This window comes from Rhodotorula paludigena, assembly GCF_050403205.1.
Source record: "Rhodotorula paludigena JCM10292 DNA, Rt_paludigena_JCM10292v1_ctg69, whole genome shotgun sequence".
In the NCBI taxonomy this organism is placed as follows: Eukaryota; Fungi; Basidiomycota; class Microbotryomycetes; order Sporidiobolales; family Sporidiobolaceae; genus Rhodotorula; species Rhodotorula paludigena.
In genome coordinates, this window is record NW_027481389.1 from 54,931 (window position 1) to 74,150 (window position 19,220).

Consider the following 19,220-nt stretch of genomic DNA (forward strand, 5'->3'; position numbering starts at 1 on the left):
CCCGCGACGCCGTCACGGCTGCTGCTGCCACTTGTCCGGCCGCTGTGGCAACTCCTGCCCAAGGGAACAAGCACTCTTTCCACACGACCCAGCTGAGCTCAGAGGCCGCAACAGACAAGGCTGTGCTGTGATTGATAGCAACTCCGCAAAGGTCAACAGTCCATCTTTCCAGGCTTGCTGGTCGTGCTGTAAACGTTAGCAATCTGAGTCAAAACGCCTGAAGTGGTGTACGCTGCCCTTGTTCTTGTCCCCTCAAAGGATAAGCAAAGTGATACTTGCAAGGAAGACCTTTGCGAGCGGCGCAGCCGCACCTGTCCCCTCTCACTCTGGCTTCTCTCGCGCATTGCGTCCGGGGTGCCTTGGTCCCCTCCTCCTACTGACTCTGTGTGCACTACTGTTCAGCTACTCACACAAACAAGATAACACCTGCTCTGACACACCACCCACTTGACGTCAACCTTCTACGCACCTCTCCCTCGCCCCTTCCCCTCCCTCCTCCCTTCTGCAACCAGTTACATCCTCTGACAATGTTCACAGCTTGGGCAACGGCTGCATGGCTGCCCTTGCGCTTGTCCAGTCGGCGCGGCATCCTCAACCTCTGCCTTGCCAAAGCACCCAAGCTGTCTGTCGCTTTCAGGCGTTGCCTGTGCAGCTGCCGCCGAGCACTGCGCTGCAGGTCTTGCCATGACAATGTCAAGCTCTCACGCTTGACCAATATCCCCGTCAACAACTTGCACACCGCCCGCAACAAGCCGCAGTCGGCCGATTCAGATCCGCCTGCGCCTACGCAGCCCAAGGCTGAGTTGCCGTTGGGCCCCAGCATGCCAACCTCGGAGGCGAGCTTGTCAGAGAATGCGGCGGGGGTGCAGGCGCGCGCGGAGGAGAAGGGCAAGGCTGCGGACGAGGAGCATCGCAAGACGGGCGCGAGCGATGGCCAGCTCGGCGCAAACAGAGGGAAGAGGGTGGGCGTCAAGGACAACGTGTTGCACAGGAGGAGCAAGGGCCCGGACCAGATGCCCAAGCACCAGCACAACAAGGCGGGCAAGGAAACAGTTCGTCGCCTGCGCATGTCGCGCTCAGAGCGCATTGGCGAGACAACCAATGACTTGACCGCCTGCGGCAACTCATGCACAGCAACCTTGCCGGACAATGACAGCGGCAACATGATAATTTTCTTGGTCAAGATTCTTGCCGGGGAGACGGTGGGTCAATACCCATCATTGGATTCATTGCTATCCCGGAGCGCTCATGCGTCTTGTCCTTCGCAGCGTACCTACACTCTCCCTCTGCAACCCTCTTGGAGCTCCAAAACCACATCAACAAAAGGGAGGGCATCCCCGTCAACGACCAGCGCCTCCTGCTCAATGGTCGCCAGCTCATCAGCAATAACTCCTTGTTGTTCTACGGCTTTGCAAATCACGTGACTGTGCACCTCGTTGGTTGCCTGCGCGGCGGAACAACCGGCGCAGACATGCCGGTGGCAAGGGGCAACTGTGACCGGGAGGCGTGTGCAGAGGGAGAGGCTGAGGCGGAAGGCGGCGACGTCGAGATGACAGACGGCGCGCCCGACACGGTGACGGATGCCTGTGCAGCCCATGTGTTGGAGGAGGAGGACAAGGACGAGGGCAAGGACAGAGACGCGCGCGACGGCAACTTGGACCCGCCGCCTCCGCATCACAACCACGCGCAGCACTTCCCCTGCTTCAACAACCACCTCCCTGTCAACTCTTACCGCCCAAGTTCCGCCACAATCACCCTTCTGGCTCTCAACCTGCACGGCAGTCTCACTATCGGCACCGGCAACTGCTTCTACAGCACCATCGCTGAGCAGGTGCTCGATGTCGGTCCGCATGGGCGCTTCCCGTCGATTGAGGTCGCTGCAGCGTTTCTCCGCGTCAACATCGTGAAAATCCTCCTCATGCAGTACGGCAATAAGACCGCAGAGGACTGCCCCATCCTCTGCGAGGGTTGCTACAACGACCTTTGCCAGCCGGTCCGCGCTTTCGCCGACCGGTTTGCCGTCAACAGCAAATTTGCTCAGCGCGGCAAGCTCATGCTCATGGCGACAATCCTCCAGCGGCCGGTTGTCTCGATTGGACCCAATCACTCCAAGGCGCAGACGCAGTCGCTTGCCCGCCACGCCTTCCTTCCCAACATGACTGTTTTGCGTAACCTTGTCCTGGACCGCCGGCTGTTGAATGCCGCGGCTTGCATGGTGCCGCTTGCGCACCCGCTCGTCATTGTCCACGAGGGGCACAAGCACTTCACCAACTATCTTGCCAAGTACGAGCGCGAGGAGTGGGCGCACAAGCTGTCCGGCCTTGCGGACGCTACAACGTTCAAGAGGTCATCATTGCAGCCAGACATCAGTCTCGGCCAGATCTTGTCCGTCTCCAACAAGGTGCCGGTGCGTGCATGCCTTTTCTGCGTCTGAGCGTCATTGACTGGTTGGGGTTTTCCTCTACAGCTGCCAGACCTCGTTTCTGCAACGTCCGTGCAGAAGGGCTGCAAGGACGACCAGGACCACCAGAGCGGCGACTACACCAAAGATGGCGAAGATCTCTTTGAGGCAGGCGCGCCATGCTCGTTGATGCCGATGCGCCAATTGACATGCCCTTCGACAACCCTCATCTCCCGAGTGACTGGGAATTGGCCGAGCGCAACGGACAGGCGGGGTCTAGTACCTCGCCTGCCTAGAGTCGCTCTGACCTGAGCGCCCGCGTCGACAGCGACAAGTCCGCGCAGCAGGACGAGACCGACCTTGATGACAATGTTGCCGTGGTTTAGGAGACCGTGCCGGCGGCCTGTGGCTCGCGAATCTGCTCTGGGAAAGTCGACAAGACACTTAGGGTGCCATATCGGCGTGAGAATCCACATCCTAGCCCAATCCACAATGCGCGCCACTCACGCGACGCCACTCTTTCCGCAGTCGCGAGCGCAGACAACTTCCTTGACATTGTGTTCGGCGGCGCGGGTGCGTGCAACAAGGACAGGTCGCGGGCCTACTGGACCACGCTCCTCGTGCGCAAGGCCGCCTTCCGTGTCACCTCCAAGCAGGAGAAGGCCAAAGAAGAGAGTCGGCTGCAGGCGGGACAAGCGCAGTGTCAGGGCCGAAGGGCTTCTGAGCCAAAGCTGACTTGGCAAGACTCCTTGAGGCAGGGCAGTGCAAGGTGCCCTGTCCGTCCAAGTCTGTCAACGAGCTGTTGTTCAGCTGTGTGGTTGAGAAGATATCAGATGCGTGCAGTCGTGCTGGTCTCACGTCATGGACAGCAAAAGCATGCGCACCTGGTTTGACTCGATGCTTGAAGCCAAACCGTTGAGCGCCTGAATGCAGTCGGTGTCCGCAAGGAATGAGTTGATCATGTCCCGTCAATGGCAAAGTCAGTCTGTGCTTCAACAGAAGCTCTACAAGCAAATGTACGGCCACAGCTGCGTCTGCGCGCATTGTCGAATTGCTGCGCCCGCAGAAGAATGCGGAAGCGTGCGCGACAAGGATGATAGCCAAGATGTAGTGGCCCCAATCCTGCTCAAGCACGTTGAACTGTGGCAGTCTGTGTAGGAGTGAGTCAGACTGAAGCGTTCCAACGCTGCTTTGAACGGACAGAGCTGGAAGCGCGAGACTCACAATCTTGAAGGTGCCCTTCCAGGCAGTGTTTCCCAGCGGTGTGCGTCTTGGTGCCGCGCACGCACTTGTGGTAGTGCACAATGTGCTGCTCCTTGATTAGCTTGACTGCAAGCCCCCTCTCCTTGCCGGCTTTCCCAATTATCGTTCTGATCCGAGTCCACTTGTCCATCTCGTGATGCCCGTTCACCGTGAAGCGTGGGCTTGGGGTCGAGCCCCACGTGATGATGAAGGTGACATGCTCGGGCTTGACAAGGTCGAGGTAGATGCGGCGGGCTGCGGCCGGCGGGAGAGTCGGAGCCACAAGGAAATAGTTTGACTTTGACAGCAAGTCCTGCCTGGAGAGCACCTTGGTGTTGTAGCTTGGCGGCGTAGCGTAGGGAAAGCAGTTGCGGAGGAAGCTCTGCGTATGGCCAAGGGCGCTAAGGAGAGAAGGAAGGAAAGCAGTGTAGCCAAGGAGTGCACGCATGAGATTTGGCACACATCCACGAGCGCGCATGCAAACCGACATTGTCAGAGACTGCGGCGGGTTGCCTGTGGGCAGGAGAAAGTTGTCCGGGCGCAGCATTGAGCGCGCAAGCTTGGAAGCGGGGACAGCAAAGTGCCAGTCTTCAACGATTGGGTTGTCCGCGGTGCCGTTGTGGCTGCACGACATTGCATTAAAACCATCTTGACTACTGAGCCATGGCATGGGGAATGGACAAACCAGACAAAGTCGACGTTCTCGATGATACCGCCGTGCTGAACCACCGCCTTCTGGTACACGGCAACCTTCTGACAGAACTTGTTGCGCCTCCTCCAGGCCTGGTCCTGCTACTCAGCTGCTCCTGGGTACCGCTCCATGTCGTCTCGAGGCTCTGCAAGCGGCTGCACGCCGTCGCAAGCTCGTCGTGATGCGTCCACTCTTGGGGGCTACGTCTGTCCGGACGGTACCCAAAGACAATCCTGACGCGCCTGTCATGTTGGAGAACGTAGTGCTCACCGTCTCAGGCTGGTCAGGTGCAAGGAGGGCGGCAAGAGGCAAGCGGGCAAGGTCAACTTCAACTCGGGCTCCAGCGCAGACGCTTCTCTCCCTTCTCCACAGATCTGCCCTCCATGGGTGCGTCCTGCCTCACTGCCAGGACGTACAGAGCTCTACTGACTGCATGTCCCCAGTAGAACGGCCCTCAAAGCGGCTCAAGACCGTCGACAACCGCACCCTTGCGTCGTCCTCGTCCTTGTCGTCCGCCCCGAAGGCGACCTCGCGCGCCAGCCAGGGCTCGGAGGCTCTTGAGAGCGCGCTAATTTTGACAGTGCATGCACCAACGGAATATCTACTGTCAAATTGCTCCTCACGCGCGATCTCGCAGCTTTTGAAGGACCCGCAGGCATGCAAGATGCTCCTCGACACTCTCGACCAGACGGCCGGCAAGGCAGACCCAATGTTCACCGCAGCGTACAATAGCAACCCAATTGGCACAACAGGAATCCGCAAGGCTTGCCGTGCATGCCTCACTTCCTTCCTCGCGCCAGCTCTTTGTTCGGGATCCTCCAGTCCCGCCGGCTCAGTCAACCTTGGTACCGCTTTGAGCGGACATTGGCTCAATCACAACACTCTCAAGCGCATGTGGACGGCGGTCCAGCTTCCCAGCGTGTTCAGGCCGCGCTTTGACACCTTCTGCTCGCGCATCTCGGCCGCCATCAAGCAGCAGGAGCGCGCTTTGCGCGAGCACATCATCAGCGGCCAGAACGTTTTGACATTCCGCCCTTGTGCTGATTACGCGTACGTCCCGTCTTGGCGGCGCTCGTGGTCTGACTGACCTGACCTCCTCCTACAGGATCAACGAATTCGACTTCAACAGCGTTGTTGACCGTATTGCGCGGCGCTAACACCCAAAGGGTGTGCCCAACGCCGGTAACAGCTTTGAGCATGATCACAAAGTGCTCTTGCAAGACGTGCACTTCAAGCTGTTCGTCAACAAGGTTGTGACCGCCCTGCACAAGACATTCTACCTTGCTGTTGACCTGAAAAATGTGTGTCCCATCTCAAGCACAGCCCAAGAACGTTACTCACCAAATTGCGCAGCTCACGCTTTACTGTGTCAAGGGCCCCAAGGAGGTCACGGCGCAGCTCAAGGACGTCAAGGACGACCTTCCGTACTTATGATGCAAGGTGAGTAGTCTGGTCTGATAAGAGCGCGGATGTCCTCAGCTGACGTGCCCTGCACCTGCAGCTCGCTAGCGTCACACTCGAACACGGGTTCAACTATGTAGCCATCACTGGGGAGTCTCACAGGGCAAATGATTGTGTGGCAGACATGTGGGAGAGCATAGAAAAGCTTGCTTTAGGTCCCGTTAGTCCCGTTACAGCTCCCAACGGCAGCTTTTGCTGCCTTTCTGCAGAACGGGAACGGGACTGGGGCGGAGGCCCGTTATACCGGGGTGCCTCCCCGGTATAACGGCCTGTTCCCGTTCCTGTTCCCGGTAGTGGCTATGACATCCTTAGTCGTGTGGGACTTGACATTGATGCTTAAGCCCTGCTGCCTGCAGGTCAAGGGCAACCAACTGAATGATGCTCTGCAGGCGCTGCATTGGTGCCAACCCGCACAGCTGGTGCGTGAAGCAGTCCGCAATGAACACCAAGTATCCGGCGATTGGGAGCGAGAAGGCGAGGACCGAGGTGAAGGCGATGATCTTGCTCAGCTTGAGACCGAAGTGGCCGAGCTTGGCGTTGTGCAACCACATTCTTGCCTGTAGGGAGATGACATGCTTCAGACTGAGCACTTGGCTATGTTGAGGTGGGACACACCTTTGCACGGGTCAGCCTTGCAAATGCAGCGCTGAGCGAAGGGTGGCTGTTGACAACAATAGGCGCGTAGAGTTTGAACAGGGCGCTTGCAATGAGACAGAGTGCGGATTTGTCCTTAAGGGTCGTCTCAAGTTTGCCGAGGATCTTGCCAAGAACGCGCGACAGTGCCGTCTCAACGTCAAGCTTCTTGTTGGCTGATGCTTTGCCCTCACTGTCGTTGCCGCACGCAGATGCGCCAGATGGCAGGAGCGGGTCCTGCGCCGTCTTGTGCTTGTACTGTGTGTTGTGAAGTGGGTCAGCACAGCTCAGGATCACATGCGTCCCATGCGAGAGTCAACGGACCTGATGAACAGTCGCGCACTCCTCTTCCTTGGCATGCTTCATCACCACCTCACGGCCTGAGTAGACGTTGAAGCCGCAGACATATGCCATCTGCTTCAAAAGGAGCGTCCCAATTTTGGTCCGATTCGGCTTGACATCCTTGCCATCGGTCTCGCCGTAGGCGCGTGCCAATGCGCTGTTACAATTGTTTGGGCTGACGTTGTTGTCTTTGAGATTGAGCGTCTTTGCATGCCCCTTGCCCATGCCCTTCTTGTTGTTCTTCCTCTCGACAAGCTCCCGCTGGCTTGCGACTGCAGGAGTCACAAGCAATCAAATGACAGGTAGGAGCAGCAACGATAAAGAATGGAGGCGTACGCATGAAAGACGCTGCTCCCTCCATGTCGTGAGCGGTATCAGCGGAGGTTTGCTTGGCGAGGTGGAAGACCCGCCCGAGCTGGTACTTGAGCTTCTCGATGACGCAAGAGCAGAAAGCCTGTGGAGGGGGATAGTCAGATTCACAAGCACCATGCGTAGAGCTCAGCCCAGCACGCAGTACGCGCAGGTGTACTGCGTGCTGGGCTGCGTGTGGCGCGCAGCCGTCAGCATGCCTTCTCAAAGGCTGGAACATTGACACGACGGCTTACCTGAACATTGATTGGCACACCAAAGAGCTTGCCGCCGATGTGACCGCATCTGATGGCACGGGCAAGAGCCTGGCGGCTTGCGATGTGGTCGGCTTCTTCAGCAGCGAGACGGTTCAGGCAACGCTCCAGCAGGATCATGACCCGAAAAGTCTGAGTCCTTGACAGAGCGGGTGAACCGGTTGCGCATGCTGCAGAGGACGGTCTAGCAACCGCGTGAAGCCATGTCAGCTCGTATGGAGGCTCAGCAAAGGCGAACGGGCACGTGCCTGGCTCTCCTGGTCCAAGCGGGTCACCAGAGTTGTCTGTGGGCGCTCGTACGTGCTGAGCGCTTGCTCAAGTCAAGCCTGGTTTGCGCAAGCGACACCTTTTTCGGATCCCGCTTGTCCGGGTACATATGACATCCTTAAACACAACCGCGGCGCATCCCCTTGCTGCCCTCCCTGGTGCACGTCCTCATTCCGCTGCGCCTCCTAAACAGCACCTTCACCATGCCAACTTCACCCTGGCTGCTTCTGAGAGCCGCAATATCGACCCGCGCTGGATTGAGTACTTCATTGAGTTCCAGGGAGGCGATTGCTGGATGCGCAACGTCTGCTTGCGGAAGCTCGTGGACCACCTCAATCAGCGCAAGGGCAACAACAAGTGCGTGTTTCTTTCGCTTTGAGCTTGATCATTGCTCACCGTGCGCTGGCAAAGCAGGGACTCGCGGCTCCTCTCCATCGCTCAACTGCAGCGGCGCAAGCCGCTTCCGCTCAACGACGGCTACTGGAAGGGCAGCACTGGGACTGCATCAATTCCGTCACTTTGTAAGGGCCTTTCTTCTTTTCAGTGCCAGCGCAGACCGCCTTTGCGTGAGTCCGAGCCTGACTTGTGCTTTGCTCTGCAGGTACCTCTTCTGCTTGGGGCATGCGTTGTCCCTCATGCGCGTTGCCATCCTTGTGCACTACAGCGACTGGGTGTCTCACGGCAAGGCGGCCCTCAATCTCATTTTTGCATCGGACAGACACGGCAAGCAGGACGAGCAGTAACACCCCAGCTTGCTCCTCGACATCTCCTTCCCTTCACATGCACTCTCCCTGCCCCTGCCTTTGTTTATCTACATCCCATTTCCTGCACCGTTGCCTGAACCTCCACTGCCATTCTCTCACGTGCCGTAGCACTTCCTCCATAATGCCCACGTTCTCCACGCCGCACCATTTGTTGGCAGCGTTGTGAGTTTGCTGCGTACCCTTGACCATGCGGTAGCGGGTTGAGGAGAAGCAAGGAGAGCGCAGGCGCCGTGGCGTCAGTGACTGGACCTTCCCAAAAGCCCGCCTTGCGCTGAGGTTGTCTCTCCGTTGGCTTTGCTGTGAAGACAGACTGGCTATTGGTTCTAAAAGGAGGAGTCTCCTAGATGCTGTATAAGAGGGGTACGCGGAGCCTAGAGAGAAATGCGCGCGCTGCAAAGGTCGAGAAGGGGAAGTCTACCAATCGTCAGGATCGCTGCCAATGTCTACCTGCATGCGGAGCTTTGTTGTCAGTATCAAAGTCAGCCACAGAGAGGACGTGCAGCAGAGGAGGGCTGTGCGCACAAAGTCACCGTCCGGATTGCTGCTGCTGCTCTCGCTGTGAACGTCCAAGTCGCTTGCATGCGTCGAGTGCGAGCGCGTCGAGTGCAATGACCTGCTCATGGGCAGCGGAGTGTACCTCATGCGAGGGTGCGAGTTGCGGCTGGTGCTGCGCTCGCCATGCGACGCCACGCTGCCGTCGAGGCTACCGCTGCGGCTCATCCGGCCGCGGTGGTGACTCCTTCCCAAGCGAGAGGACGAAGACTTGCCCGAGCTGCCCGAGGGCGCAAACACGCGCGCCTTCCGCTCGGCCCAGCTGAGCCCGCTCAGCGCAGCCGCGACGCGCGCAAAGTCCATCTTGCCCGGCTCGTCGGGCAGGCCGACGGCGGCGCGGCGCTCGCGGGCCCAGGCGGGATCTTCTTGGCGGAGCGATTTGCCTGAGTTGAGGCGGGCGCGCTGGCGAGACGGGAAACCATGCATGTAGCAGAGGAAGCCGCGGAAGAGCGCATCGCGGCCGGGGAGGAGAAAGATGCGCGCTTCGGGCGTCTCTCCAAGCTCGGCACGCTGTTCCTGCCAAGCGATGCACGCCTTCTTGAAGTGAGAGCTGAGTGCGTCCTTGATGCCAATATCGGTCGACTTGGACCGGGTTGCGCCAAGAGTTGGGCGGAAGACGGCGACAATGAGGAAGTGAGCGCTGAGAGGGTCGAGACTGCGCGCCGATTGACACCTCAGCATAGTTTGGTGCTAACCTCTTTATAGAGAGAGACTTACGTATCTTCGAGGCAGAAGCGGCTGTGCGCGGGAGTGGATCTAACCTCGACCGTTTCCTCGGCATGTCGCATCATGTCGGGCAGCATGGACTGCCTGCGGTGCCGTCTCTGTCAGCACGCTCATTGAGAGAGAGCATCTGAAGCACAAGACTTACCGGAACCATTCGAGCGCATGGACGCATTCGCCCCATGTCGAGACATGCTGATCAGTCCGCTCGACGTGCCTCGCGGGTAGTGGAGCCAGTTGGAGGCGGCCCTCGAGCTTCACGCTGGTCACGCCGCGCTGCGAGTCGTACGTGACCTGGTAGCCGAGGACGTGACGGTTGTACTTCATGCGAAGCTCGCTCGGCAGTCGGCCCGAGTCGCTCGCAAAGTAGAGCCAAGCGGTGTAGATGTCGTGCTCCGACAGGTAGCGGTTCGAGTCGAGGAAGCGCTTGTGGTGCTTGTCGATGAGGTGATGTACGCTGAACTCGTCTTCGCCTTGCTGCTCGTCGGGTGTCGTACGGCGATACAGATCCTCGAAGATCCGTAGCACGAGCGGAGCGCTCAGATGAAAGAGCCTGCGAGAGATGGAGCAATCAGTGAAACGCCAGTAGTCAAGCACCTGCACATGCTGCAATCGGAAGAAGAGAAGACCTACGGGTCGACGTCGCGTCGATGAATCTTCTCGTACTCTGGGTGCCGCACAGCGTCCCACGCGTCGTCGCCACTCGAAGCCTGCTCTTTGCCCGAGTCCTCGTCGGCCTCGCTATCGCTCTGGCTGGATTTCGCGTTGAGCAGTAGATTGGCATACAGGGTCAGAAGAAGAGTCCGCCACGTGCAGCCTTTTTGGAGAGAACGCACATGCCGACGTCCTCTTTCGCAGACGAGGGCGCTCTGCGGTGAAGCCGGTACGGATCGATGACAGCGTGACGCCTGAAAGGAAGCATCTGGATGTCTGGTCTCGACGAAAGGTCCGAACGGAGGAAGGAGAGAGATGAAAGCGGCGCGCGACCGGTGCACTCACGAACACAGGCGAAGGTTCCGTCGCTTCTCGGACCTGCCGATCTCGGTCTGGACGAACATCTCGACTCCGCTGAACATGGGGAGAACGCGGACAGGAGAAGGACGAAGCGATATTCCCCGCGGAAAGCCGAGCTGTGGGGAGCGTCCTTGGGCCCAAAGCGCAGCGTTCAAGTAGCACGAGAGCGCCTGATCCGCAGCATTGCCGACTCAAGCACCGGGCCAAAAGAGTATGCAGCAGACCGTCAAATCGGCGAGGAATTCAGCTGCGCGAGAACGCCCGCCATGCTGTATGCTTGAGTCAAGCGCACAGCCTCGAGCGACCGAGAAGGACGTCGCAGCCGACGATGGAGACCGAAGGAAGGCATCGGACGGGGTTGGCAGAGAGACAGGAGAAGAGAAGCTCGGCGGCAGGATCGCGGCAGCAGCCATGGAGTGAGAGGAAAAGCGCGACGGGAGTCACAAGTCGCCTAGCAGCACGCGCAGAGCACAGCAGCACCGTGGTCTGCTGTAGAGAGAGGTGTCGTTCATCAGCCAACCGCGAAGGAGGAGCGAGGGGCGGAGGAGGCCGTGGGAGACCTCGCGAGTCGCAATTTCCAGCACAGAAAGTTCCCAGTCGTCTGCGTCAAGTCTGCACGCTCTGACCTGCGCTGCTGTGCGGGGTTGCCGGTTGTCAACTTGGCGCTTCGCAAGGTCAACCTCGCTCCTTCTGCTCGCGCTCGCCTCGTTCGCTCCCGCTGAGCAGCCGAGAGGGTCAGGATGGCTTCGAACTACAGTGCGTGCCCCGCCACGCCCACTCTCGCTCGCGCTGACTCGCACGCACTCCCCCCACAGACCGGTGGATGGGGACGTTTGGCGACAGCGATGACGAGGACGACGTCGCCGACGAGCATCGCTACCAGAAAGAGTCAATCCTGTGGTGCATCGAAGCGACCGAGTCGATGCTCGCGCCAACACTCGACTCGTCTGCTCCTCCTCCTCTCGCGGACCCGACCCCCACCTCGTCCGCCCGCCCACCGCCGACCCAGGCCACGCACGGTAGCTCGGTAGGATGGAAGGGCAAGCCCGCCAAGAGCAAGATGGAGGAGTGTTTGCGCTGCGCGTACGCCATGATGAAACGCAAGGTCATCTCGTCGCCAAAGGACTACGTCGGCATCCTCATCTGGAACACCGTGCGCTTGCCTCCTCCCTACCTCTGCATGCGCACTATCTGACGCTCTCTTCCTCCGTCAGGCCAAGGAGGCCAAGTTGACGACCGATTCGCTCTACCCGGACTGCTACGTCGTGCAGGAGGTGCAGCCCATCACCGCCGAGGGCATCCGCAAGCTCAAGGACTTTCTCGAAAGTGCGCTATTCCCTGCACCTTTCAAAGAGTCTGGCCCTGACCGTACCGTGGCGCACGCTCAGAGGCGGAGGAGGACCCAGATTTTCTCCCGAACTTGTTTGGCATCAATCGCGGTCAGAACGTTCTCGGGTCTGCCCTCTCGAGCGCAAACTCGATGTTCCGTGCTCGGTGAGTGCCGCGACCCCGCAAAGCTCGCCTCCTTGCTGACCGCTCTTCTGCCAGCTCACCGACAGCGCAGAACCGCATCTACCTCGTTACGGACAACGACGACCCGTTCGAGGGCGACGAGCGCCTACACACCGTCATCAAGAAGAAGGCTACCGTGCGCGCTCTCTGACCACGTCAACTTTGCGACGCATTTACTCATTCGCCGGATCCGCAGGACCTGACCGAGATGGGATACGAGATCGAGCCGTTCTTTGTTCCTCCTTCACATGGTGCAGGCTTCGACCTTTACAAATTCTACGGCGTGCGTTCTGCTACCTGATCTGTCCCTCGGCGCCATGCTAACGGCCAGCATCGCCGCCGCAGGACATCCTCGCCGGCGACGAAGACGACGAGGGCGAGCCGTCCAACTGGCCCGTCGTCAACGAGGACCTCGGCATGGCGCTCGAGAGCATGGTCGCGTCGATGCGCACCAAGGAGGCGATGAAGCGCGTGGCGTTCAAGATCCCGTTCGTGCTGGGCAAGGATTTGAGCATCGGGATCGTCGGGTGCGTCGAGCTTCGGCTTGTCTCGCGGGACCTTTTGAGCGTGCTGACAGCGAGCGCGGTATACTCCCCCGCAACGCAGGTACAACATGGTGGGCGAGGAGAAGCGTCGTCTGCCGACAAAGGTCGATCTCTCGACACAGGGCGGTGACGAGGTCATCACAAAGACGGTCTACAAGGACGAGGCAGGTCGCGCTCTTCGCACGCTCTCTGCGCTCGCATTGACCAGGTCGCTCGTGCAGGATACGGGCGAGATTCTCGACGCCAAGAAGGAGATCAAGAAGTACTTCCAGGTCGGCCGTACCGACTACGAGACCGGAACGAAGGCCGCCAAGATCTTCTTCGACGACCAGGAGATTCGCAAGGTCAAGGTGCGTGTGCTTCCGAAAGATTCAGTGGCGGAGGGGACGATGCTGAAGTCTCTTCCTCGTTTGCGCAGACGCTCGGCCGCCCACCGAGTCTCAAGCTTCTCGGTTTCAAGCCGCGCAAGGGGCACCTCAAGTTTTGGGAGACGATTAAGCACGCGCACTTCATTTACCCGGACGAGGAGGTGCGCTGCTCGTCTCCTCCTGTCCAGAGACGTCTGGCTGATCCGCTCTTCTCGCCGCAGCGCTACTCCGGCTCGACCCGTGCATTCGCCTCGCTCCTCAAGTCGATGGTCAAGAAAGACGTCGTCGGCTATGCGTCTTTCATCGCGCGGACGATCAGCAAGCCGCAGGTCGTGCTCCTGCTTCCTCAGGTGCGTCGCACGGCGTCGGTCTCCTCAGCCTGCTGAACTGACTCTCGTCGTCTCCCCACAATCTCTTCGTGTTGTTATTTCCACACAGGCGGAGAAGCTCAACTCGGCCGGTGTGCAGATCGAGCCGCCCGGTATCCACCTCTGCCAGCTCCCGTTCGCCGACGATACTCGAGAGCTGGGCGTCGAGCCGGGCGTGTCCGTCATCCGCAAAGCGGGTGCGTCGTCTCTCGCTCGACTATGAGCACGTCTTGACACACTCGCTCGTGCTTTACTCCACCGAATTATCCACACGCAGACTCCGAGGCGAGCGATGACGAGGAGGGTCCGGAGCAGCCCGAGGTCGACCTCGCCAAGAAGATGATGAAGTACTACTCGAAGCCGTACAACCCCGACAAGTTCCCTAATCCTGGTGCGTGTCGCACGTTCCTCTCAGGTGCTGGGCTAGCCCACGTCGCACGGATTGACTGACTCGTCGCGCGCGTCGATCACAGCGCTCAACTACTTCTACGAGGTGCGCCTCGCCCCTTCGCGAGTTGCAATTTCCCGCTGACCATCTCGCACGCTCGCAGACTCTCGCGGCGGCGGCGCTCAAGGAGGACCTTCCCGAGCCCGAAGACCAGACGATACCGCTCTACGAGGTCATTGAGCAGGTGCGTGCAATCTCTCTGGATAGTCATTACAGGTCTGACGAGCCTTTCGAACCACAGCGCGTCGGCAAATACATCCGCCAGCTGCGCGAGCTCGTCCCGCAGGACGAGATCGACCCCACGCGCGTCACGACGTCGAAGAAGACGCGCGTCGTCAAGAAGGAGGACGGAGGCGCGTCGGGCTCGGGCGAGGCGCCCGACCTGAGCGATTTTGTCGAGAGCGTGCGCGAACACGGCGCCAAGCTCAAGGTGGCCGACCTCAAGGCTGGACTCAAGGCGATGGGCGAGCGCACGTCGGGAAGGAAGGACGAGCTGATGGAGCGCGTGATGGACTATCTGCGCTCGCATGATCTCTGGTCGGACGAAGGCGACGGCGAGGATGACGCAGGCGGCAAGGCGAGGAAGGGAGGCAAGAAGAAGAGTAAGGCGAAGAAAGAGGTTGACGACGACGAGGACGACCTGATGCTCGGCGCCGACGACGACGACTACGAGGAGAAGGACGCTAAGCCCAAGACCAAGAAACGCAGGGTCGTCGTGCCGGACGACGACGAGGACGACGATTGAACCCGCCCGCCCAGTCCCGCTTTGTCTGTTCAACTGTCTCTTGCAGTATCGTCGGTGCCGTACCGTGTTGTGTAACACTAGCCGCACGTCACGAGTGGTGTCTACGTTGTCGTCGTCGTGGCCGCTTGGACCGCCTCCGGAACTTGCGCGGACCTCGACTCGGCGTCGCCCTTTCTCGCTTCTCTCGCTTTTCCGCGCCTTCTTTCACGCGCACACGCTCTCCGAGATGGACTGGGTCTCGCTGCGTGTCCCGCTCCCACCTGGCCTGCCTCTGCCGTTCGACTCGGCCGCCACGAGGGCGCTCTCCGTCCCGAGCATCGCGCTCGCCGTCGCGCTCGAAGTGGGCCGCCTGTGCCTTTTGCAGGACGAGTCGGGAAGCTCCGACCACTCCGACGACGCGCGTGCGTGCTACCCGGCCTTGCGCGCGTGCTCGCTCGTCTCGCCCGCCTTGCGCGATGCCGCCCAACGCGTCCTCTTCAAGCACGTTTCCTTTCGCACCGGCGCGCGGGTGCGCCAGTGGCTCGAAACCGTCGGCGAGGGCGCGCCGAAATACCCGACCCGCGATTTGACCTTTTACGACGAGTTGCCGTTCAAGCCGGCCGAGGTCGACAGCGACGGCGCGAAGTGGAGCTACGAGGACGCGGGCGAGGTGTTGCGCAAGGTGCGGGGCGTCAAGAAGCTTCAGATTCACTGGGCTGGCCAGCTGTGCTTGCCCGGAGACTGGTTTGTCGGCGACAACCTCAAAGGCGCGCTTTCGTCTCCTCCCTCTGCCACGCGGCGACGTCTTACGATGTCCTTTGCAGATGTCGAGGTCCTCGAGCTCAACAGTCCAATCTCGTCGCCGAGCAAGCGGCTGCCATTCCGCCTGGAGCAGCTCGGCCTGCACGACGTCTACGGCCGGTGCCTCTCGCGCGACTGGGCTTCAAGCTTCGATGCGCTGAATCGGATGTCCGAACCGCATCGTCTCGAGTACCTCGTGCTCAGCGCCTTTCCCCGCGCCGAACGCTACCTCACCCGCATCCTGCGCCTCGCGCCGTCGCTCATCGCCCTCAAGCTCGGCGTCGTCCACGCCTCGCCGCATCTCTGGCAGCTCTACGTCTTTGCCACAGCGTGCACCTCGCTTCGTCAGCTCACAGTCACTTGCTTTCTCGACATGGGCGCCGAGGCGCTCGTCGCCTTCCCGACGGGCCCGCCGGTGCTTCAGATCGACCGTCTCGTTCTTCCCGTCGGCTGGCTGCACAACGACGTCGACCCGGCGCTCCTGCCGCGTGTCCAGGCGCACGACGTGCTACTCAAGACGCTGACGCGCAAGAACAAGGAGGGCGAGCAGGGCATGAAGGGCGTCGAGTCGATCAAGGTGCACGCCCTGTCGAGGAACGACAAGGCGCAGTGGCGCATCATCGACGCCGTCTACGGTCTCGGTATGCACGTTCGCCTCAGCTTCGACAAGGACGAGCCGCCCGAGGAAGAAGTGCGCCTTTCTCGCTCAAGGCTTCCGAGCCGTACACGTCACTGACTTTCCGATTTCTCGTGCGATACCGCCCGCAGAAAGCCGAGCTTGCGCGCCTCATCGCCGAGAGCAAGGATCGCAAGCTCTTCCAGCTCGAGCGCTTGGAGAAGCAGGCCACGGCCGCGATCGACGCGAAGGACTGGGACAAGGTCTCGCGCACACTCCAGGAGATGCTGGATGCGAGGGAGCGCACCGGTGCCGAGTAGGAGATGACGAGAAGATGCTTAGGTTGCGCTGATCACCGCTCTGCATGAACTTTCGCGTGGTTGCTGCGCACGAGGCTAAGACGACGAGTGAAGCAACGAAAACGCGCCCGATCAGGAGCGAGCCCACGTCGCGACTCGTAGAGACTAGCTCTACGACTACGAGTTGCTCGAGCTGTTTGGAAGGCCCCAAGCTAGCGCGCACGAGCGACGGTTGAGAAGGTCGAGCAGGAAAAGGCCGTATGCTCGCCTCGCTAGCATCGTACAAGGCTCGTGCCCTTTGCTCAATGACCTCAAGTGCACCTGGAACTGATCGGGCTGTCCGTGCAAGAGACACGAAGCGAGCTGACTTCCCCCTCCTCGCCGTCCGTCGTTGTCTCCCCCGCTTCTCACCTCCGCTTTCGCACGTGCACGGCCTCAGAGCTGCCAAACAGGAGCAAAGGAATCGCTGACAAGTTGCTACACCCGCACAATGCGCCTCTTTGGCCGCCCGCACACGCCGCCCCGCCTCGCCTCGTCCACGGTGGCTCTGTCCGATTCTTGCATCGTCGACTGCGTGCTCGAGCAACTCGTAGGTTTGTATGGCGAGTGCTGCGACCACAAGACCCGCTCGACCTACCAGTCGTACCCGGACCTGCGCGCCTGCTCGCTCGTCTCGCGCGCCTTCCGTCTCCCCGCGCAGCGACTGCTCGCCGACGCGCTCATCTTCGTGCACGGGCGAGGCGTGCGACGATGGATTGAGCACGCGCCAAAGGACAAACGCTACCCGAACCGCTTCGTCGCACTGTTCGACGAGTACCCGTTCAACCCGGCGACGAGCCGCGGAGACGGCGCGAAGTGGAGCTACGAGGATCTCGTCGAGCTCGGTCACGCCGTGCAGGAGACGCAGATCGTCGTTCTACAGCTCGTCGGGCAGCGCGGGCTTCCCGGAGACCTTCTCAGCGGCCGTAACCTTGCCGGTGAGCCTGTCCTCGCCAGCACTCCTCGCTTTGTCCGAGTCTCAACAGCGATTCTACTTGCAGGTCTGCGTCAACTGCACCTCTACAGCCCTCTCGAGCGTCCGACGAGACCCTTCCGATTTCGCCTCGAGCACCTGACGGTGGCCGACGAATACCACTGCAACCTCAATCGCAATTGGCGCCCATCGCTCTACCTACTCGGCTCCTCAGGTGCTCTTGACGGCCTCAAGACACTGAACCTTGCTGGGTTGCCCTTCCCGCAAGACTACGTCCTCGACCTCGCGCGCGCCGCCCCTTCTCTCGTCGAGCTTTCGCTGCCCTCGATCGACTGGATGACCGACCTCTGGCCGCTCTACGTCTTTGCCGCCGCCTGCACCTCGCTCACATACCTCAGTATCGAGACTCTCGACCGCGCGGCCGCCGAGGTCTTGCGCGCCTTTCCGACCGGTCCTTGCTTCATCTCGATCAATTCACTCGTGGCGCTCGTCGGGCTCGGCGACCCCTTCGTTGACCAGCGGCTGATCGACCCGGCGGACTGTCCGGTGTACAGCCTGATCGCGGCCCTGCACCGCAAGGAGCCGCTGGGCCGGAACGTCGAGCGGCTGTATATCGGGCACCTCCGCTGGACGTCGCAGGACCTCAGCAAGTGGTTCGACGAGCTCGAGGACGTGGTGGGCACCATGACTGACGTGGATGAAATTGTGACGGGGCTTTCCAAGGACGAGGTGCGCACTTCTCGCTCACGAGACATCTATCGGTGCGCGAGAGGCGAGGCGTACGGATCGCGACTGACGGGCGCGGCTGCGTTGTCTCTCCTCTGTGCTCGCAGCAAAGGGAGCTCGACCGGCTTGTTCGCGAGACGATGCGGCTCAAGGTAGAGGATACGGTGGGGAAGAAGCGCTGAGGAGCTGGGGTGGAGCATCTGCATCGAGCTGAAGAGCCGGTGCGCTTTGGGGCGGGACGAGGGAGGAGTCGCGATTCTCTGCATTGCGCTCGCATTCCACCCGCTTTGCCTGCACTCAGGCCGGAGAGTCTTGAGAGACTAGCAGCGTGGCTGTGGCGGTGCTTGACGCTTTGACCCCTGATCGAGCTCCTTCCCGCCGCTCCGACGGTGCAGCAACTCTCGTTCGCGACACTCCCGTCAATCCGCTCGTACTGGCCGCTTTACGTCTTCGCCTCGCTCTGCACCGCGCTGCAGGAATTGCGCTTCTGGAATCTCTACGGCCGCGAGCCCGAGGTCCTCCTCCCCTTCCCGACCGGCCCGCCCTCCGTCTTCGTCCGCGCGCTCGTCTCGCCCGTCGGGTACGCGCACCCGCTCGTCGACCAGACGCGCGTCGTCCCGCTCGAGAGCGCGCCCTTCGAGGTCCTCGCGCGCGTCGTCGAGCGCAAGGAGCGCCCGATGAGGCGCCTCGCCATCGCCGTGCTCAAGGTGCCGACCGGCGCGAAGGAGGCGGACGGGAGGCTCAGCCGCGCGTGCGGGCTGAGGGGGATCCAGCTCGAGCTGTACAGCATCAGGAGCGAGGTGGACGATGACGAGGTGCGTGATTCTACTGTTTCCGCACCGTACCGCGCGATAAACGCCGATTGCAGGGCACTGATCGTTTGCTTCCTCGACGCTCGGGAGCAGAAGAGTATCCTCGACGTCCTCATCAAGCAGAGCGAGTCGAGGCGCAAATTGAACGACGCCGACAAGCCTTCGACGACGCCCGTCGAGCTCGAGGCGATTGACTGAATCGCTCACCTCACCCGTCGCATCCAGCTGCAAATGCACACTGCTTTCTGTCCGGTCCTTCACGAAGTCCTCAACAAACGAGATTTGTGAGCGCGAGATTGCAGCTACTACAAAAGG

General features: G+C 60.6%; 7 protein-coding genes across 7 annotated transcripts; 5 read left to right on the forward strand and 2 right to left on the reverse strand.

Moving 5' to 3' along the window:
* Positions 1-1,471: 1,471 nt before the first annotated feature.
* Positions 1,472-2,787, forward strand: JCM10292_005508 (uncharacterized protein; the record flags this gene model as incomplete). The annotated part of the gene is made up of 3 exons (XM_076652238.1): positions 1,472-2,407; positions 2,468-2,586; positions 2,730-2,787. The coding sequence occupies 3 exons, from the start codon at positions 1,472-1,474 to the stop codon at positions 2,785-2,787; spliced, it is 1,113 nt and encodes a 370-aa protein (XP_076502219.1).
* Positions 2,788-4,717: 1,930 nt separating this feature from the next.
* On the forward strand, positions 4,718-5,768 carry JCM10292_005509 (uncharacterized protein; the record flags this gene model as incomplete). Its single annotated transcript, XM_076652239.1, has 6 exons — positions 4,718-4,721; positions 4,781-4,914; positions 4,972-5,384; positions 5,440-5,474; positions 5,544-5,635; positions 5,688-5,768. The coding sequence occupies 6 exons, from the start codon at positions 4,718-4,720 to the stop codon at positions 5,766-5,768; spliced, it is 759 nt and encodes a 252-aa protein (XP_076502220.1).
* Positions 5,769-6,103: 335 nt separating this feature from the next.
* Positions 6,104-7,513, reverse strand: JCM10292_005510 (uncharacterized protein; the record flags this gene model as incomplete). The annotated part of the gene is made up of 6 exons (XM_076652240.1): positions 6,104-6,352; positions 6,411-6,686; positions 6,753-7,042; positions 7,107-7,224; positions 7,281-7,310; positions 7,376-7,513. The coding sequence occupies 6 exons, from the start codon at positions 7,511-7,513 to the stop codon at positions 6,104-6,106; spliced, it is 1,101 nt and encodes a 366-aa protein (XP_076502221.1).
* Positions 7,514-8,867: 1,354 nt separating this feature from the next.
* Positions 8,868-10,775, reverse strand: JCM10292_005511 (uncharacterized protein; the record flags this gene model as incomplete). The annotated part of the gene is made up of 7 exons (XM_076652241.1): positions 8,868-8,871; positions 9,062-9,631; positions 9,694-9,786; positions 9,848-10,252; positions 10,333-10,452; positions 10,536-10,568; positions 10,699-10,775. The coding sequence occupies 7 exons, from the start codon at positions 10,773-10,775 to the stop codon at positions 8,868-8,870; spliced, it is 1,302 nt and encodes a 433-aa protein (XP_076502222.1).
* Positions 10,776-11,453: 678 nt separating this feature from the next.
* JCM10292_005512 (uncharacterized protein) lies at positions 11,454-14,699 on the forward strand (the record flags this gene model as incomplete). Its single annotated transcript, XM_076652242.1, has 16 exons — positions 11,454-11,469; positions 11,529-11,866; positions 11,928-12,039; positions 12,102-12,207; positions 12,262-12,361; positions 12,422-12,508; positions 12,571-12,752; positions 12,832-12,934; positions 12,992-13,120; positions 13,189-13,299; positions 13,360-13,488; positions 13,577-13,703; positions 13,784-13,897; positions 13,980-13,999; positions 14,058-14,138; positions 14,196-14,699. 16 exons carry the CDS (start codon positions 11,454-11,456, stop codon positions 14,697-14,699), a joined length of 2,259 nt encoding a protein of 752 aa, XP_076502223.1.
* Positions 14,700-14,925: 226 nt separating this feature from the next.
* Positions 14,926-16,415, forward strand: JCM10292_005513 (uncharacterized protein; the record flags this gene model as incomplete). The annotated part of the gene is made up of 2 exons (XM_076652243.1): positions 14,926-16,170; positions 16,248-16,415. 2 exons carry the CDS (start codon positions 14,926-14,928, stop codon positions 16,413-16,415), a joined length of 1,413 nt encoding a protein of 470 aa, XP_076502224.1.
* A 469-nt stretch (positions 16,416-16,884) lies between these two features.
* Positions 16,885-19,103, forward strand: JCM10292_005514 (uncharacterized protein; the record flags this gene model as incomplete). Its single annotated transcript, XM_076652244.1, has 4 exons — positions 16,885-17,371; positions 17,435-18,096; positions 18,462-18,908; positions 18,999-19,103. The coding sequence occupies 4 exons, from the start codon at positions 16,885-16,887 to the stop codon at positions 19,101-19,103; spliced, it is 1,701 nt and encodes a 566-aa protein (XP_076502225.1).
* Positions 19,104-19,220: the final 117 nt, after the last annotated feature.